Below are 16,351 nucleotides of genomic sequence, written 5' to 3'. Positions count from 1 at the left end.
AAAGAATAAATTTTCTTGTGTATTATACCAATTTAAACACTTGCCAAATTGGAGAACCTCGAGATAACCTCATGGACCTATTTACACGGCCTACTAAAACATTCAAACCTCGGAGTAAACATTCACTAATTTTGGACACCCATCGAACGGCAGTGCACTGTGCATTGGAAGGCTTCTATAGAGCTATTCAAAGGATGTAACGCTATAAGATGTTACAAACGATTGCAAAGTGCTTGCAATAACTTCACTAAACAGCCCCCGAGCAAAAAAAAAACCAGGACATTCCCTTATTGACAGTCAGTGGACAGTGCGCCCGGCGAACGGCAATTAATTCCATCTGCTTTGCATGCAATCTTCGCGCAGATACCGGCATATCGGAGGAGAGGCACTACTTCAGCAGCGGCCAACGGCAACTGTTCTGCCTGGCCCGGGCGATCCTGCGCGGTTCCGTGTGCCTGGTGCTGGACGAGGCCACCTCCTCGCTCGACACCGACACCGAACAGCTGGTGCTGCGGGCGGCCAAGAAGGCGTTCAAGGGCCGCACGGTCATCACGATAGCGGTAAGCCACGGGGCCCGGTGCTGGCGCCGGCTTCGGGAGCTTCGATTTAATTGCCATCACCTTCCCGATTTCCTTTTCCGTCTCGCGTCCTGTGCAGCACCGGCTGCACTCGCTGTTCGATCACGACCGGGTGCTGGTGCTCGAGCAGGGCCGCATCGTCGAGGACGGGTGTCCCCGGGTGCTGGCCAGCACCGCCGGCAGCAAGTTCGGTGCGATGCTGAAGGCTGCCGCCACCGACGACCGCCAGCAACGCTCGATAGTGGAAGACGATGGCTGAGGAGTGAACTGAGGAGGTGCTTCGATCGACCGAAGGGGGTGCAATAATTGATGGTCTCAACCTCATCGCTACGACCGGTGGCACTTAGTGGCGTAGAATAATGTGAAGGAGTAACTGTATCGTGCTCTAAGAAGGTGAAATAAAACTGCTAAAACAAGCTGCCCGAAGTCTCCAGGGCGATGTTCCGGACCTGCGCGACACATTGGTGGCTTCCAACCAGAAACAGGACACACACTACGACAGGTAATGGCAGCAGCTGGGGCCGTCGTGTTCAGGTCACGATTTGTATCGAATCCGCGACTTCTTTGTCAGACGGAAAGTCGATAACCCGTTTACATAGTTGCTCACCACAGAGACGGAGATAGTTTTCTCTAACGAATTAAATAAATGAACCATCGCGTGATCCGGCTTCATTCGAGTTTTTAAGGTTCGGAAATAGAAGAACCGGAAGCTGCTCGGTGCAGTCTGTCCGTGACACGTGCCGCGCCGGAAGCGCACATCGGTTTCCACCCATGTGCTTAGCGATGCACCTAATGAAATATGCAACTCGACTGCTTCCCGAACCATATGAGGTCGTAGTCGTGGCCGGAAGTTGCTCCCACCCCCCGTGTCTGTGTGTGTGTGGCCCAACTTGCTAACGCTTGGCGCCCGGGCAGAGATTTTTGCACAGATTACCCCGTGCAACCCGGTTTTACATACGCTGCCACTGGGTTGCGGCCCCTTTTTCTTGGGCGGCATCATGAATTATGAAGCATGCACGAACCCGAACCAGTGAATTGTGCGGTTCTTTTATTTCCTTCTCCTCGCGGCCAGCCTGTCCTCCCGGGGAAGCGTGCTCCCGGGGAGGGCTTTCCTGTGGTCCGGTTCCGGCGATAGTCTCGGCTCGGTTGTGGGCCACCGGAAGCCGCCTAAGCCGTTGATGCAGTTGGCTTGCTCAATAATAGATCCGTTGTCGTCGAGGCTTGAATTAATTTGCGAACGTGTTTAGTTGCACCGCGGAGATGGGATAAATTAGGGGGTCGTTAATGCTCGTTACGCTTTTGTTTGCGAGCTGAACGATTCTACGCTGTTTTTGGCGCCCGGTTTTTGGTGAGTGAACCTTTTATTTATTATATGCTAATGTTGTACTCAAGAATATGATAAAAAACGACACAATATAGTAAGTACAAAAATCCACAATAATCTAAGAAACGTTCGCTAATTATGATTTGTAAAGAACGTTTAGAAGGGTTTCGTAGAGTAACACATTTTTCGCTATAGAGTCGCTATATGAAGGACAGCGCTATAAAGAAAGAAAAATTCAAACCATTTTAAAAGCGCATTCAAAACTTTCCAAAACCATCATGAATAAAATTTGCTCCGAAAGACAGGCGGCGTAAGTGGTCCCGGCGGCGTGATCCTGCCCGGAAGCGCGCCACCAACTTTGCTAAGCCAAAGTTGCGGCCAACCGCAAAACCCTCGAAGTGCACTTTAAGTGCCCAGATTTTAGATTCCGAACCAGTGCAGGAAATGATTTGTCTCCGCTGTCCGCTCCTCGTTCTTCGCTCCAATGTTTACGGCGCCGAAAAATTCGTGCGAACAGCTTTTCCGCCGTGCCACCGTTCAGCGCCTAATTCAGCGTCCCGCGTATCTTTTCCGCGCTCATACCAAGCTCCCGGTGGCACAATGGAGCAACGGTTACTGCAGCCTTTGTTTCGGCTGCCTTGCTCCGCGCGTAAGCGATCCTTGGCTTTCATAATCATATTTATGCATGGTAATGACACAATTTCCATGCTCCGCATGAAACCTGTGTCCGCAAGGGCGCTGTGGGGTGCACAGCCTATGCCGGCGGCCAACGGCATCCGCGACGACTGCAGATATCCTGGATCCTCCGCCAGGCTCCCTCCCGTCTGCGGCTGACCTTGGTGTGTGGCGGAACGGCTTAAACTGGGAACTGCCAAATGGCGGCGGTGCGTTCCTTCCCGTCGCCGTCGCAGTTCTTAACTGTCAAATGGCGACACGACAGGATCGACCGTCATTTCCGGTGTCTTCTTCGGGGGGACGGTGGGCCCCGGTGTTGGCGTCCGGAGAGTCCGGCGGATCCGGGAGACGGAGCGAGAAAAAGGGGTGCGCAAAATATGCGGTTGATAATCATGCAGTAACCCTTCCCGGAGATGGGAACCAGGGCATTCCGTTCGTTCGGTTGATGGTTATGCGGAATTTATGCAACGATTACGCCCAAGACATGTGACGGAAACAGTGTGCCAAAAGAGGGTTTCACGGGCACCGGGAGACACGGTGGGCCTGGCAGGATCGGTCGACCCACTTTCGCCATTGTTGACCGAGTCGGTGCGGATGCGTTCGGTGCTGGATTTATAATTCCATTCAAACAGTGTTCTGTAGATGGATTCTGTAAATAAAATAGAGACAAATTCTTGCAACAGTTTTTGTGTAACACAACTATGAATAACGTTGGTCGTGTGTCAAATTAAAAGAGCTTCCGACGGTAATGCATCTGCATCGAGCATCGTCGAGCCTTATGTGCGTTTATGCTATGCGAAAATAAAAACCAGATCGAGATCGGGCGATGCGAAGCAAGGCGGAAGGCGTTTACTCAGCTCGTCCCATTAGGGAAAACACAAAACCTGGAGCCATCTCTGGGAACCATTTTGTATTGACGCGCTTAAATGCTTCACTTTTGGTGAGCTCAATGCTTTCAGAGTGACACCCCGTCCCGGAAAACTTCAATGACTGTGCGCCAAATCTATTCCGTATGGAGGACGAAGCGCATCGCGGAGAGCCGACACGTCCTTGCCGTCACAGGACACGCGAAAGCCGATACCAACGGCAAAGTACTTTGGCGAAGGAACCGCACCGCAAGTTCCGGCACTCGAAAACGGTTTGCCAACGAACCACTATCATCGTTATGATTACGTTTATGATTCGTCGGCAAACCGCTGTCGGTGTGCGTGAGCATAGACATCCGCCAGGCGCCTTATGCTGCGCCAGCGACCGGGGCCGATCATAAACATTCCCCCGGTGTGGAAGTGGGTAGCGTGTGGGTTTATGCACAGCCAGCAGCAAATAATGATGCCGTGCGATACCGGTCGGCGTTATGGCGTGCTGTGGCCAAATAAAAAGGAAAATAATTTCTCTCCTTCCGACGACGACGACGACGGCACGGATATCGTATTAGGTCATCTCTTTTTTATAAATTGCATTCTGATTTACGACCCACAGACGACTGGCGACAGTCGGCGGAAGGAAACCAGCGTATTGCCACCGAAGTAGAGTGTGCGAAGGGCAGTGCGCAAATAAAACCAGGTTCGTTACGTGGTGGTTTCAGCATTCCCCGGGACTCCGGGATGGGCTGGAGCTGTGCCCCGGGAGTCCTGTTAGTTTACCACTCTATTGCTCCGATAAGTGAGTCTGCAAGATGCTGGTGTGCGGTGGAAGCTACCATTTCCAAATTACGACCCGATATGAAGGAAATCCGAAACCCCTGATTGTTGGCGTTCGGTTCGCAGCGAATCGCTTCGATTTTGGCACTTTGGTCGGTTTGAAGAACATAGACCGGGATGCTTCCGGCAAGAATGAACCCGAACAACAAGTAATGGCGGGTGGGCGATGTTAAAGATAGATAGCATAGTTATGACTTTTACGGTCCAATTCCCCACTCAGCCGAGTGGGTGCGATAGGAATAATGGCTGTAGAGCTTGATGATACCTACAGTGGGAAATATGTTCCATCGGCGACGCATCGGAATACTTGCTGATTTGGCCTAAGAAATGCAATAAATTCGGCCGGTTGTGACGAAACAAGTCGAGGCCTCCAACAACTCTTCCGATTCCGAGTTTCGTGCAAAATTCGAAAGAAGCGCACTTTTCCATTTTAAGCGATATCATTTTGAACCTACAATAATCCTAGCCATTACCCGGCTCGGTTGGCCCAGCAAATGGGTTGGGCAATCGTTGGGCCCGATGATCGGAATCGATGATAAGGCGGGTGGCTTCCAAATTCCATCGCGAGCACGTGCGGACGGCACGCTTGCAACATGATGCCATCACCTTATCGCGTAATCGTTCACTTTCATCTGCAATATGTTTCGGCGCATTCGTCCGCGGCGTCGGTTGAATGATTTGTGTGCGCCCCGCGCTTATTTGGGACGATGTAAAAACAAACAAACACAACAAGGTAACGTGACAAAACAGAAAACGGGGGTTAACCTAACGCCCCCGATAAGGGTGCCCTTTTTCTTCGGCCACCGCCGGGTTCCCCTGGCCAGATAACAAATCGGCCGCGGTAGGCCACGCAGATTTGGCATTCGGGTTGCCGACCCACGGCTGCCGAACGCAATTCGCGCCCTCCCGTTGCAACGCGATTATCCGAAATCGGGAACTATAATTATCGTTGCCCATTTGTGGCCTGCACGAGCACGGCCCGCTGTGTGCGGAGCTTAAGATAAATGTGATTCAATTGATAACAATATTCCGGATCGCGGCCAATAAAGATAATGCCGACTTATTGCACGGCAAACAGACACCGGCGACCGGAACACGCGTGAAAGCCGTGTCGCTGCACCAGACCGCCCCAAACCAAACAAAGCGGCCGATCGCGTGAGTTGCGTGCGGGAAAAGCTTAAAATGTACATCTATAATTAGAGAATTTGGGGGAGAAAAATCCATCTGCATTGTGCGATCCCCAAAAGCCCGGTTGTAAAAGTTAACCTTATCATCCTCACGGTGAGGACGCTTCTTCCCGCTCGCATCAGCTCCTGTTCATTTGTTTTCCGATTACCGCAGGAGCTTCTTTTCTGACCTACCTTGGTTGCAACCATAGTTACGCGAACCAAGTAGGTCCTGTTGTGCCACCACGTAACGGGTTGAGCAAATTTTTTTAATTTGTGTGTAGTTTGTAACATCAATTTGTGGAAACTATCGCAGATTAAAGAAATGTTTCCTCCGGTTCGATATGGCCACCTTTTGCTTTGACAGTATCGGAATTCCGACAATCAAAGTACCAGATGAACGCGGCACGAATGCGTAATTGGCGCTTTGCTCTTCTAAACGGACCATGTAGAAAAGCGTTTCGGATTACCATTGCTACTGATTGTCATGCGAACTGCCTCAAAATTGGGCCCAATGCGCGCCCGAGCCCGCCTTTGTGAGTTTACGAACTGGATCATCTTCCCAACAACGCTTACTGCGTTAAAAAAAAAATTTACACTTGGAAGGTTTGACCTAAATTGTAGTTTTCGGCATGCGTGGAATGTTTCGACCGGACATTTTTAGTTGTTTAGGTTCCGATGCACTATTTGTATACATACCGTTAGGTAGGCACCAGCAATATGCATAGCCAGGCATAGGATTTTCCAGATAAGTGTAACGCAAACAGAGGTGCTTGGTGTGACTTGTACTCTGTACAACTTACTGACATTTACTTAAACCATTATCTTCAACGGTTCGATAGATATAAATGTGTGCTCTGCCTTCGTTTGTTAATCTTCCATACTGACAACCTTCGTTGACCAGCAGGTCAATATCAATAGAGTTTCCTTCGGACCCTCAGCTAAGGTTGGTTCCATTTTCACCTTCACAACGGCCGAGCCCGACTCCGTGATCCGGCCCCGCTGCACACCAGTCCACTCGACATCGAGCCGAGCGAATCACTTAATCGAAACTGAAGTACCACCCGCTCTCGAAGCGACCGACATTCCCGGGGCCCCTTAGTAGCCTTCGCCACGCTGCAGTGACAAGCAGTGTCGGTTCCGCAATCGATAGCTCCACAGCGTGCGCCGGTCATGGTTTGTGCCGGGCGCTCTTTAAGCTGTCCGCGATCTTCCGCGCGAATTAGCCGGGGCGCGCGGTGAGGTGTGTCAGACGTGTGTCATCTTATCGTGGCCGATAGCATGCGCGCCGATAGCTGTTGAGATTGTGGCGACGGGGCGCAACAACGCAACACGGTGACTGTTAGGATTGACGGATTGACAGCGCTGACGTCACGGGCGGAATGCAGTCGAAGCGATCCGGTATCGGTCCGGCCCCATCTACTACTACTACTACTACTGCCGGTGCTACTACTACACGCAACCGCGTTTCGCAGAACGGAGCAGCATCAGAACGGAAGTGGTATCGGTGGCTTCGCGATCAGCGCAAACAAGCGGAATACACGGCCAGACTAAAACGAAAAAAAAAACCCAACAGCAACAACCGGCAGCCCCGGCAGGCGGCAACGCAACAACGGCGGCTTTAATTTTCCTAAAACCAAACGATTGTTTACAAGCGTGGCGCGCCGCCTTTTGTGGCCCCCGACGCAGCCCCTCCGGAGGTGGTGCTATTGATAAGAAGCTGGTGGTGCTGGCTCTTCGTTCCGATTCGTTTCGATAAGACCGTGTCTTGTGGCGCTGACGCTGGAAGCCGACAAATTGTAGCACCGTGTAGCAGCACCGGGCACCGGGTCGACCGATGCGCGCTGTAAGACGATACAGAAGACATCAAACGAACAGCGCGCAACGGAACAGTGTGTCAACAACACCTGTAAACTACTGGCACAGTTGTGCACTTCCCGCGGTCGGCCCCCGAGTCTGTCGGATGACTTCAACAGATTGGCGGACCGAGTGGAGCGTAACGTGGAGCATAAAATGCAGTGCCTGGGGATCATGGAATGGAAGACACCTCGAAGAAGTCGTCCGATCGGACTTCGATTGGAACTTTAAGTGTCCACCGAAGAAGAAAGTCATCAAGTCATCATTTTACTGCAATTTTCGCCGTTCAAATAATCAAATCCTGAACTCGATTTAGCTAGACAAGCTCTGGTCTATTTATGGCATTCAGTTAGGGGATGGGTTAAACGCCCGTTGAAGGACACACACTATCGATCATGTGGAAGACAGTGAGAAAAATGGATTGGGTTAGTGAGAGACAATAATAAAGCGCCACCGACAGCGAGAGAGTAAGGAAGACGGAACGAGCTAGAAGGAACACTGATAAAGATATCTTAGGTATGGGACGGGGTGCGTTCGCAAGAAGCCGGGTCTTCTCGGTCGCCGTATGTGTGACACGCAAACCATCGCAAACGGAGGAGGGGGCCAAGGAACGCGGGGCCAGAAGCCTGAAAACACTTGTCGCGGGGCGGCAAGATTCCCAACGCAGGGCTATCTTGCAGACGCAGGAGGCGCTATCAGGCGGGGAGTACGGGGGAATCGGTTTCTAATCATTACCTGCCGGGTTTCTTCTCACCGTGCGGCAGCGGCGGTCAGTACGAGTCGGACGTTGGCAAGGCTCGGTTCGGTCTTGGGATTCGCGTAAAGCGTCGCGGTTTACGGGATTCGTGGTAAGGTGAGATCACCGATATCGATACACACGCAACGTCGGAAAGTGTGCCGGTCGACCGGGTGCGGGGTGTTCGACCCGCCGAAGAATGTCTTCGATTGTCGTCCCCTAGCGAGCCGGAAAGCAGGGGGTCACAGTGGTGTTTACGAAACAATCGAACTGATTGAGAGATGATCGACGGTGCAGTGACGGTGTGACAGTGTTTTTGAGCGCCCGATGACGTTCGTGCAAGAAAAAGGTGTCCCAGCCGTTAGACGTTGTGATCTGGTTGTGAGAATATACCTCTGTGTGGCCTGGCCAAGGAGTGATGGGAACTGACGGACGAGTGGATACCGGAGTGATGTGCCACAGCAGCAGCAGCAGCAACAGTCCCTTGAACGTGTTCAACTAATTTGCTACATTTTCCGAAGCCGAGGACGTACGCAAAGCATAACCAGTCTCCGTTCGCTCGCACCAAACCCGGAAGCTCCCGGGAGTGGAGGGTTTCAAGTGCCACAGGATGGCGTGCTTTGCCAAGTTCTTCGGCCGAAAGCATGGCTCGTTCAATTTGCCCGTCGCCGGCACCGGCGATGGCGAGGTGGTGGTGAGTAGCTCCGCTTATCGCCACCAAAGTGGGGCGCTGTTCTTTCCAGGGATTCCTCACCGACCGGGTGTACTACGTGTCCACTTCTGGTGTCGCTTGAGCTGGAGCAAAGCAGAGGCGTAGGTGAAAGTGTAACGATCCGATACCCATTATCGCTGGCGGTGGTGGTGGCGGCGGCTGTAAGCTGCAATCGGCACTTTACCAACCTGTCGATAAGCGGAACCCTCTGGATGCTCTCCACAAGATTAAGATAAAGTCTTCAAGCAGGGAATGTGGCAACATTCCTGGGAGCGTTTCGTGTGCTCCACCAAGAGGAAAGGTGGGGAGTTACCGGTTGGTGCGCATTTCAGAGCACTTTTGCCCGGGACGGAGCCCCGGCACTGTGGTAGAAAATTCCAAATACGCAAAAGGATTGATCTTCTTTTGATGCCCTGGTGGTCAGCCGGGGGAGGGCAGCGTTTGATCTGCAGCGTTCAAGTTTCGAACATTCTCGGACGCTAAGTAAGTGTGGAGTTGTGGTGCTGCTGGACGACAACGCATCTGACAGGCCACAAGATGAATCCAGTCCACATATTTTCCCCGAACGTATTTTGAGGTCTGGTTTGCTGATGGATAGCGGAGTGGTACTAGTAAAACTAATCGGCCATCTGTAAACCACACCAGAGCCCTCTTAATCAGACCTGCGCATTGTTAATTCTTGGAATACTGTTAATTGGAAATTGTAAGTCAATTTACCAGGTACACCTGAGTCCGGAGATGGGGAAGAAAAAAGCACAGCAAGCTGCTTCTCGGTGCTACCATTGTCCGGTTCGTCCATCGATTGCTTATCGGAAGTCGAATGGCGATCGAAAAATAGACAACCATTTCAATCAATGGCCAACCTATTACTGAGAAACAGGGTGTCCAGCTTGAGCGGCCCTCTGCTTGTCATTGCGCCGGGCCGTCCGGTGAGTCTCCCCAACTGGGTCGTGATTGCGCAAATCTATTTTTGGGCCACCCCGGAGAACTCCCCGGCGAACGTCGATAGTGATTCCCGTCCGAATGAGGTCGACATTATTTTGGCGTTAAATGAATTGAGGGTCTTATCATCAACACACCGGAGAAGAGCACACAATGAGCGGACCATTTTTTGACCACCGTTTTTTGGTTCCGGTCATCTGGTGTTCAAGGCGCGCGCGCGGTAAATGTTTGACGAGTGATTGAAATTACACCGTTTATGGCACTTGCTATAAAACGCCGGTGACGGATGGGAGGAAGCAAACCGTCAACAAGCCCCCCTTTTTTATGGCACTAAACTGCACCATTTGTTTGCAAAACACTTCAACCAATCCCGGGTCCTAATATCTGGCCGTCCGGCTCAAGCTCAAGGGCGTCTTTAAGGAGGTGTACCGAAAGGCCCCCACGATAAGGAATCCCTACAGCATACCGTGGAGTGCATCAACGGGGGGCAAGGCTTATTGCGCTATGGTGAAACACGGGTCCAGAGATTAATCCGATTCAATCCGTTTGCAGGCGACACGTGTAACGCGACGGCTCGACGATGAGGACGGGATCAATCAGGTGCCGTCGGTGTTGCCGCCGCCGTCGAGTCTGGCCAATGGGTACGCCGGAAAGAAAGGCGGTGCTTCGCCAAAAGCGGCCACGAAGGCCCCCGGTGCGGTGTCAGTGCCGATGGAGGCGAAGTCGAACGAACGTGAGTCGGGGCTGGGATCGTTGGACGAACGGTTAAACGTGACCTCCATCAGCACGAGCGGCACTAACCGCGGCTCCGATCGTTTCGGCCCCCCAGAGGAACCGTGGAGTGTCCGGGCGGCCCCGATCGGCTTAGTAACGGCGTCCGTCGGGCCCACCATCGAGCGAAAGGCATCCGGAAAGCGACCCGACGAACAGGTGAAGATCAGTTTGAGCTCGCGCGAACCATCGACAATGGAGAGCCCCGGCGGCCATGGGCTGCTGGTGAAGGATCTGCTGCAGAACAAAATCCTACACATGTTGGCCCTCCAGTCGAAGGGCATCCGGGAGATGAGCAAGAGCGAGCGGGCGACACTGGCCCAGCTCGAGCGGGAAATACCCGAGCTACAGAAACAGGTGCAGGCCGAGGCTAGGGACAATCGGCACCACGCTACGAATCTCCCGGTGGATGGCGCACCAGCGCACACGACGAAAGTGTCCCCGGTTGGCCAATCGGAGGAGCAGCTGCTCGAGCGAGAGCTGTCCGGCTACGACGTGATTGCGATGCGGAAACCGGCGGACGATGCCGTACCGGAAGCTCCCAGTTCGGACGACGAACGTTCGGCGGCCACGCCGCCACCGGATCTGCCACCCCGAGCAAGCCGGGCGGCCCCGGTGGAGGACGCCGATGACACGTCGGCGGACGAAGAACCGACGCCACCGAAACTGCCACCACCGAGAAGCCAGCTGGAGCAGAGCCTCCTGGATGAGGTGATGAGCCGGACGCTGGTCCGGCAAGCGCTGAGCCACCGGGAAGACGAAGAGGTAGGGCTTCGGTCGTAAGAGCAATCGGGTCCATCTAATGATTTCGTCCTTTCCCGTCTCCTTATAGCCACTGCCGCAGCCAACCTCACCGCCACCGTCGAGAGATCCGCCGGCTACACCGTCGATCACACAGACCCTGCCGGAGCTGGTGCGCGAACGGTCACAGATCGAGGAGCTCGACAACACGACCGTGGGCACGCTGAAGAAGGTCCGCAAGCAGGGTGTTGTGTCGGACAAGACGGACCTGAAGGAATCGAAGGACATCGTCATCCCGACGCACCCGAAGGCGGTCGACACGGAGCTGCTGATCAAGGCGGCGATCGTGGCGAACGACTTCCTGAACAACATGATGGACGAGGAGCGCCTGCAGGCGGTGACGGCGGCCATGAGCTCGATGTCCTTCCCGCCGAACAGCTACATCATCAAGGAGGGCGACATCGGGGCCCACTTTTACGTGTCGGAGGACGGCACCTACGAGGTGGTGGTCGACAACAAGGTGATCAAATCGTTCGGCCGGGGCGTCGTGTTTGGCGAGCTGGCCATCCTGTACAAGGCGAAGCGGTTCGCGTCGATCCGCGTCACGACCGGGGCGAAGGTGTGGCTCCTGGAGCGCAAAGTGTTCCAGAAGATCATGATGAAGAGCGGCCGGAAGGAGCGCGAAGAAAACGTCCGGTTCCTCAGCACGGTCTCGGTGCTGAAGGATCTGGAGAATGAGAAGCTGCACAAAATATCGGACCTCCTGAAACGGGTAAGCTGCAGCGTGCCGAGCCTTGCTTCTCCTCCACCAGACCGTAACTGACTAACGCACTTCCGCACGGTTATTGCGCAGGAATTCTACGCCACCGGGTCCACCATCATCCAGCAGGGCGATCCGGGCGACAAGTTCTACATCATCCGGGGCGGTAGCGTGAATGTGATTAAAACGGACAAGAAGGGCAACGACCGGCTGGTGGGGACGCTGCAGCGTGGCGCGTACTTCGGGGAGCAGGCTCTCCTGCACGAGGATCGCCGATTGGCCAGCATCATCGCGAATCCACCCGGCACCGAGTGCCTCACGCTGAACCGGATGTACGTAATCCGTGCGAATGGTTTTTGATTTTCTCCCTCTCTCTCTATGAAACGGCCGGCGGATGACGAGGGGCCAACCTGATGCATATGTTTTGCTGATGTTTTTTTCTGTATGTTTGACGCTTTGCAGTGCCTTCAACGAATTTCTCGGCGGCCTGGATACACTGCGCGAGGTGAAGCTCTCCGACACGATAGTGCCCCGCAGCTCGACGATGACAAATATTGTCTCAGGTGATTGCTCCGGTACCGGCGCGCCGCACCGCACACACCGGGGGCCCCGGCGGTAAACATGATTCGTTGCACTTCGTTTAACACATGTCTTCTCGTTCTTGCTCTCTCTCTCTCTGTTCTTTTTCTGGCCCGTGGCTTACATCGCGCGCCCCAGAGTACGATCATATCCAGTTGCACGATCTGACCTACATCGGGACGCTCGGCATCGGCGGGTTCGGGCGGGTCGAGCTGGTGCAGTACCAAAGCCGGCAAACGTTCGCGCTGAAGTACCTGAAAAAGATCGAAATGGTCCGCCAGCAGCAGCAGGAGCACGCCTACAGCGAGAAGGACATCATGCTGAGCTGCAACAGCGCGTTCATCGTCCGGTAGGTGCTTCGCTATTTCTTCCCTATGACGAACGGGTTAATTGTTGCTTTTAGCGGGGCTGGTGTTGTCGGCCGGGGGAGGTTTGCTTTCGATATGCCGTGTCATCCTCCCGTTTGGGCCCGACCTCGCGGTCCCTGTTCGCGGGAATCGTTTTAAATCAGCGAAATCTGTCGCGGCTACGGTTGCTTTGATCACGCTACACCGAAGGGACGGATTCGGTTACCGTTGCTTGGTTTTTGGAACGGTTGCAAAAAGAAACGTCACTGAACTCCGAGACTGACCGGGGCTCACGTTGATTGAAATCGATACTGCGGGAGCCAGGGGATCGGTTGACTTCCTTTTATTTTCGTATAGAGAGGCCCCCTTCCATTACGCTGGGTCAGGTGTTGGGCGAATTTTCTATGCTTCGCGTCGTTTGATGTGGAGATTTGATTTATGTTTCGATTGGGTTCGCTCGTTTAGCGACAATCGACTGGCGGGATTCGAATAAAACCGATCCTTTTTTCTGTTTGCTCCTGGTGGAAGATATAGTGCGACCAGAATTTAAGCCCAAGGTTCTGTTCGGCAACAGGAAGTTTCCATTTTCTTTTCAGGTCCTTTCTTCTTTCCTTATATTTTTATGTTTAAAAAGAAAGGTTGTGTTCGTTTACGTAGAGATGAGCCATGGAACCGAATCTAGACACGTCAAGCGACTATCATTGGCCTAGCCGTAAATTTCATGAGCAGCACCACATTTAGTATTATTTATTAGTGCTTAATTCTTTGAATAGAATTGAAGAGCTATCATCTTAATCAGACAGTTCCCGGAATTCTTTTGTAAAATGTACGATATATTTATTTATTTAATTATTTAGACTTACTTCGGACTTATTGTGAAGGACTTATTAAGGAAACGAGTTCAAATTTCGGTGGGGATATCAGTGACAGTTGACAGTTGACAGCCGAGTGCTAGGAGCGCCACACGGCGGTCGTTCCTGGAACTTTTTATCAACGAACCGTTAAGTAATTAGTATATTTGAAAACTAATTCGCTTCTGTATTTTTACTGGCCGACCGCTTGCAGGTTGTACAAAACGTACCGAGACAAAAAGTACCTCTACTTCTTGATGGAGGCCTGCCTCGGTGGCGACGTGTGGACGGTGCTGCAGAAGAGTAAGTTCTTCGACGAGCGCACGGCGCGCTTCATCACCGGGTGCGTCGTCGAAGCGTTCGAGTATCTGCACAGCCGGAACATGATCTACCGGGACCTGAAACCGGAAAACCTGATGCTGGACGACAGGGGCTACATCAAGCTGGTGGGTTCCGGAGCAACGTGCAACGGGGCGTGTGCTTTGTCGGAGGTCCTAACAAATGGCACACCGAATTCGTTGCAGGTTGACTTTGGGTTTGCGAAGCGCATCGGCCCGAACCAGAAGACGTGGACGTTCGCGGGCACGCCGGAGTACGTGTCGCCGGAAATCATTCTCAACAAGGGCCACGACCGGGCGGTCGACTACTGGGCGCTCGGTGTGCTGATCCACGAGCTGCTGGTCGGGAAGCCGCCGTTCCGGGGGAAGAACCACATGAAGACGTACAACGCCATCCTGCGGGGCATCGACATCATCGAGCTGCCGTCGCGCGTGCCGAAGAAGGCACAGGTGCTGATCAAGCGCCTCTGCCGGCAGACGGCGGCCGAGCGGCTCGGTTATGGCAAGAACGGCATCACCGACATCAAGACCCACCCGTAAGACCCAGGACTCCTGTCCCTAGCCCCGTATGGAGCGCGATGAATTTGATTTTAATCCTGCGCCTGCCCTTTTCCTCCCTCCTTTGCAGCTGGTTCGGGAGCTTCGAGTGGCAACGGCTGAAGGAGCGCACGATGCCGGCCCCACTCATACGGCCCATCGTGTCCGACATCGATCTGTCCAACTTCGACGAGTACCCGAAGGATAAGGATGAGCCACCGGACGAGATCTCGGGATGGGATATTAATTTTTAATTTCGGGATATTAATTTCCATCAGCGGCGCCTCATCGTACGACGGGGAAAACCAACAACAACAACACCAGCGCGAACAAACCGATAGCATTACACATGGGTAGCCATCGCAGCGGCCAACGCGGTGGCCGGTAAGGGTGGAATTAATTTCCACCGTAAGTGAACTGTAATAAAGTATAATGAGTTGGTTTTTATCCACGTGGCGCCCGTTTCGTTGCGCTGAAACACTGAGTTGGGAACGAATTTTAATTCCCGCGCTTTCGACACCGCTTGCGGCCAGCCAGGGATAGGGATAGCCATCCTATCCCGCGGCCTGAAAAGCGGTGCCTTGGTTCCGTGACCTGCACGATAAAAAACGCGATACTGCACGATTCTTAATTATTTACCGTTTCGGGTTAAAACGGTGTGCGGTGGCAGTAATTTCATTGTGATTGATTTTTCGCATCCGCCATCCGAGCCGAGCAAGCAAATGACACACCTGTTGTCTGGTTAATTTTGGCGCCCATCGAAAAGATAATTACGCGGCGGGCTGTTGTCGTGCAGGACGGGTTAGTCTGCCGTTCTGCGGGCTTAAAAATAACTTTGAATTTAGTGGCCAAGTTCACCGGCGCCGTAACGCGATTAAATTGTCGTTACACCTTCGGGCTACGTGTAGGAATGGGCAAATAACAAGATGCCATGCTTATCGCAAACCCCAACGCTAAACCGGCTCGTACTTGAATTCCGAATCCCGAAGTAGCTTACATGCTTTTGACGGTGAATTTTTAATGTTTCCACGCTGTGGCGCCACCGGTGCTACGGTCGACTCATTAACCGCAAACATAATCTCATTGCTCACCTTCATCCGGACCGACAATCTGATTAGCACCCCTAATTAATCATTATCATGTTAGTCACGAGTCGGCCACGGAACTGCCTGGCCTGGTGCCGGTGCCGTTCTGCACCACTCTCTTATCACGGGCGAGCCGGAACGAAAGAAAGAGGGCTGCTCGGGCTGGTGGCTTTCAATTTGCGGTGCCATCTGCCGTAACGTTCGCACACGCTCGTGCTAATACAGTTGCATCTCATTAGGGGGGCTGCTGAAGCAGTCCTTCATCACTACCGGGCCGTTTGGAGCCCAAAAAGGGTAACGCTATTATCACTCGGCCAGCTTCCCGGTTAGAGATGTCATTTTTAAGCTACTTTTATCATCTTTTGAATTCATGAGTCGTTCGGAGGGGTGATTCCATTTAACGGCGTCACGTGACATCCGGCGGCACTGCAGTACCTCCGGCGTTGGGCTAGCTAAAGGCTGAGGGTTTTGTGATACTGTAGGAAAATGAAACATTTGCTACATGGCCGTCGTAACGCTTTTCCCTGAGACTTCATTGTCTTAAATATTGGAATCTAGTAGATGGTAAATGGAAAACTCGAAACCAAACATTAGTTGCCTCCAATGGAAGCGAAGCGCAACAGCCAGCATCCATATTTATCTGCCGTAAGTC

The 16,351-nt window shown here is 52.9% G+C and overlaps 2 protein-coding genes across 2 annotated transcripts in view; both read left to right on the top strand.

Annotated features, from left to right (window-relative positions):
• Window positions 1-837, top strand: part of LOC128270813 (ATP-binding cassette sub-family C member Sur) — a 36,006-nt gene extending 35,169 nt beyond the window's left edge. The window contains exons 23-24 of the mRNA XM_053008234.1: window positions 364-560; window positions 658-837. Of these exons, the coding sequence (XP_052864194.1) occupies window positions 364-560; window positions 658-837 (377 nt within the window). The remainder of the gene's footprint in view (window positions 1-363; window positions 561-657) is intronic.
• Window positions 838-8,646: 7,809 nt separating this feature from the next.
• On the top strand, window positions 8,647-14,979 carry LOC128269983 (cGMP-dependent protein kinase, isozyme 1). Its single transcript, XM_053007387.1, has 9 exons — window positions 8,647-8,730; window positions 10,243-11,226; window positions 11,294-11,974; window positions 12,056-12,294; window positions 12,425-12,525; window positions 12,680-12,890; window positions 13,954-14,185; window positions 14,264-14,613; window positions 14,706-14,979. Exons 1-9 carry the CDS (start codon window positions 8,647-8,649, stop codon window positions 14,866-14,868), a joined length of 3,045 nt encoding a protein of 1,014 aa, XP_052863347.1. The 3' UTR covers window positions 14,869-14,979.
• Window positions 14,980-16,351: the final 1,372 nt, after the last annotated feature.

Source organism: Anopheles cruzii, chromosome 3, assembly GCF_943734635.1.
Source record: "Anopheles cruzii chromosome 3, idAnoCruzAS_RS32_06, whole genome shotgun sequence".
Lineage (NCBI taxonomy): Eukaryota > Metazoa > Arthropoda > Insecta > Diptera > Culicidae > Anopheles > Anopheles cruzii.
The sequence above is the reverse complement of the archived record's forward strand: the minus strand, read 5'-3'. Positions and strand labels throughout refer to the sequence as shown.

Excerpts from the sequence above, each read along its gene's own strand:
- LOC128269983 (XM_053007387.1), top strand. The coding sequence starts at position 8,647 with ATGGCGTGCTTTGCCAAGTTCTTCGGCCGAAAGCATGGCTCGTTCAAT. Across the intron at positions 12,295-12,424 it reads TGCCTCACGCTGAACCGGAT|TGCCTTCAACGAATTTCTCG; the intron begins GTACGTAATCCG and ends GACGCTTTGCAG. Across the intron at positions 12,526-12,679 it reads GATGACAAATATTGTCTCAG|AGTACGATCATATCCAGTTG; the intron begins GTGATTGCTCCG and ends CGCGCGCCCCAG.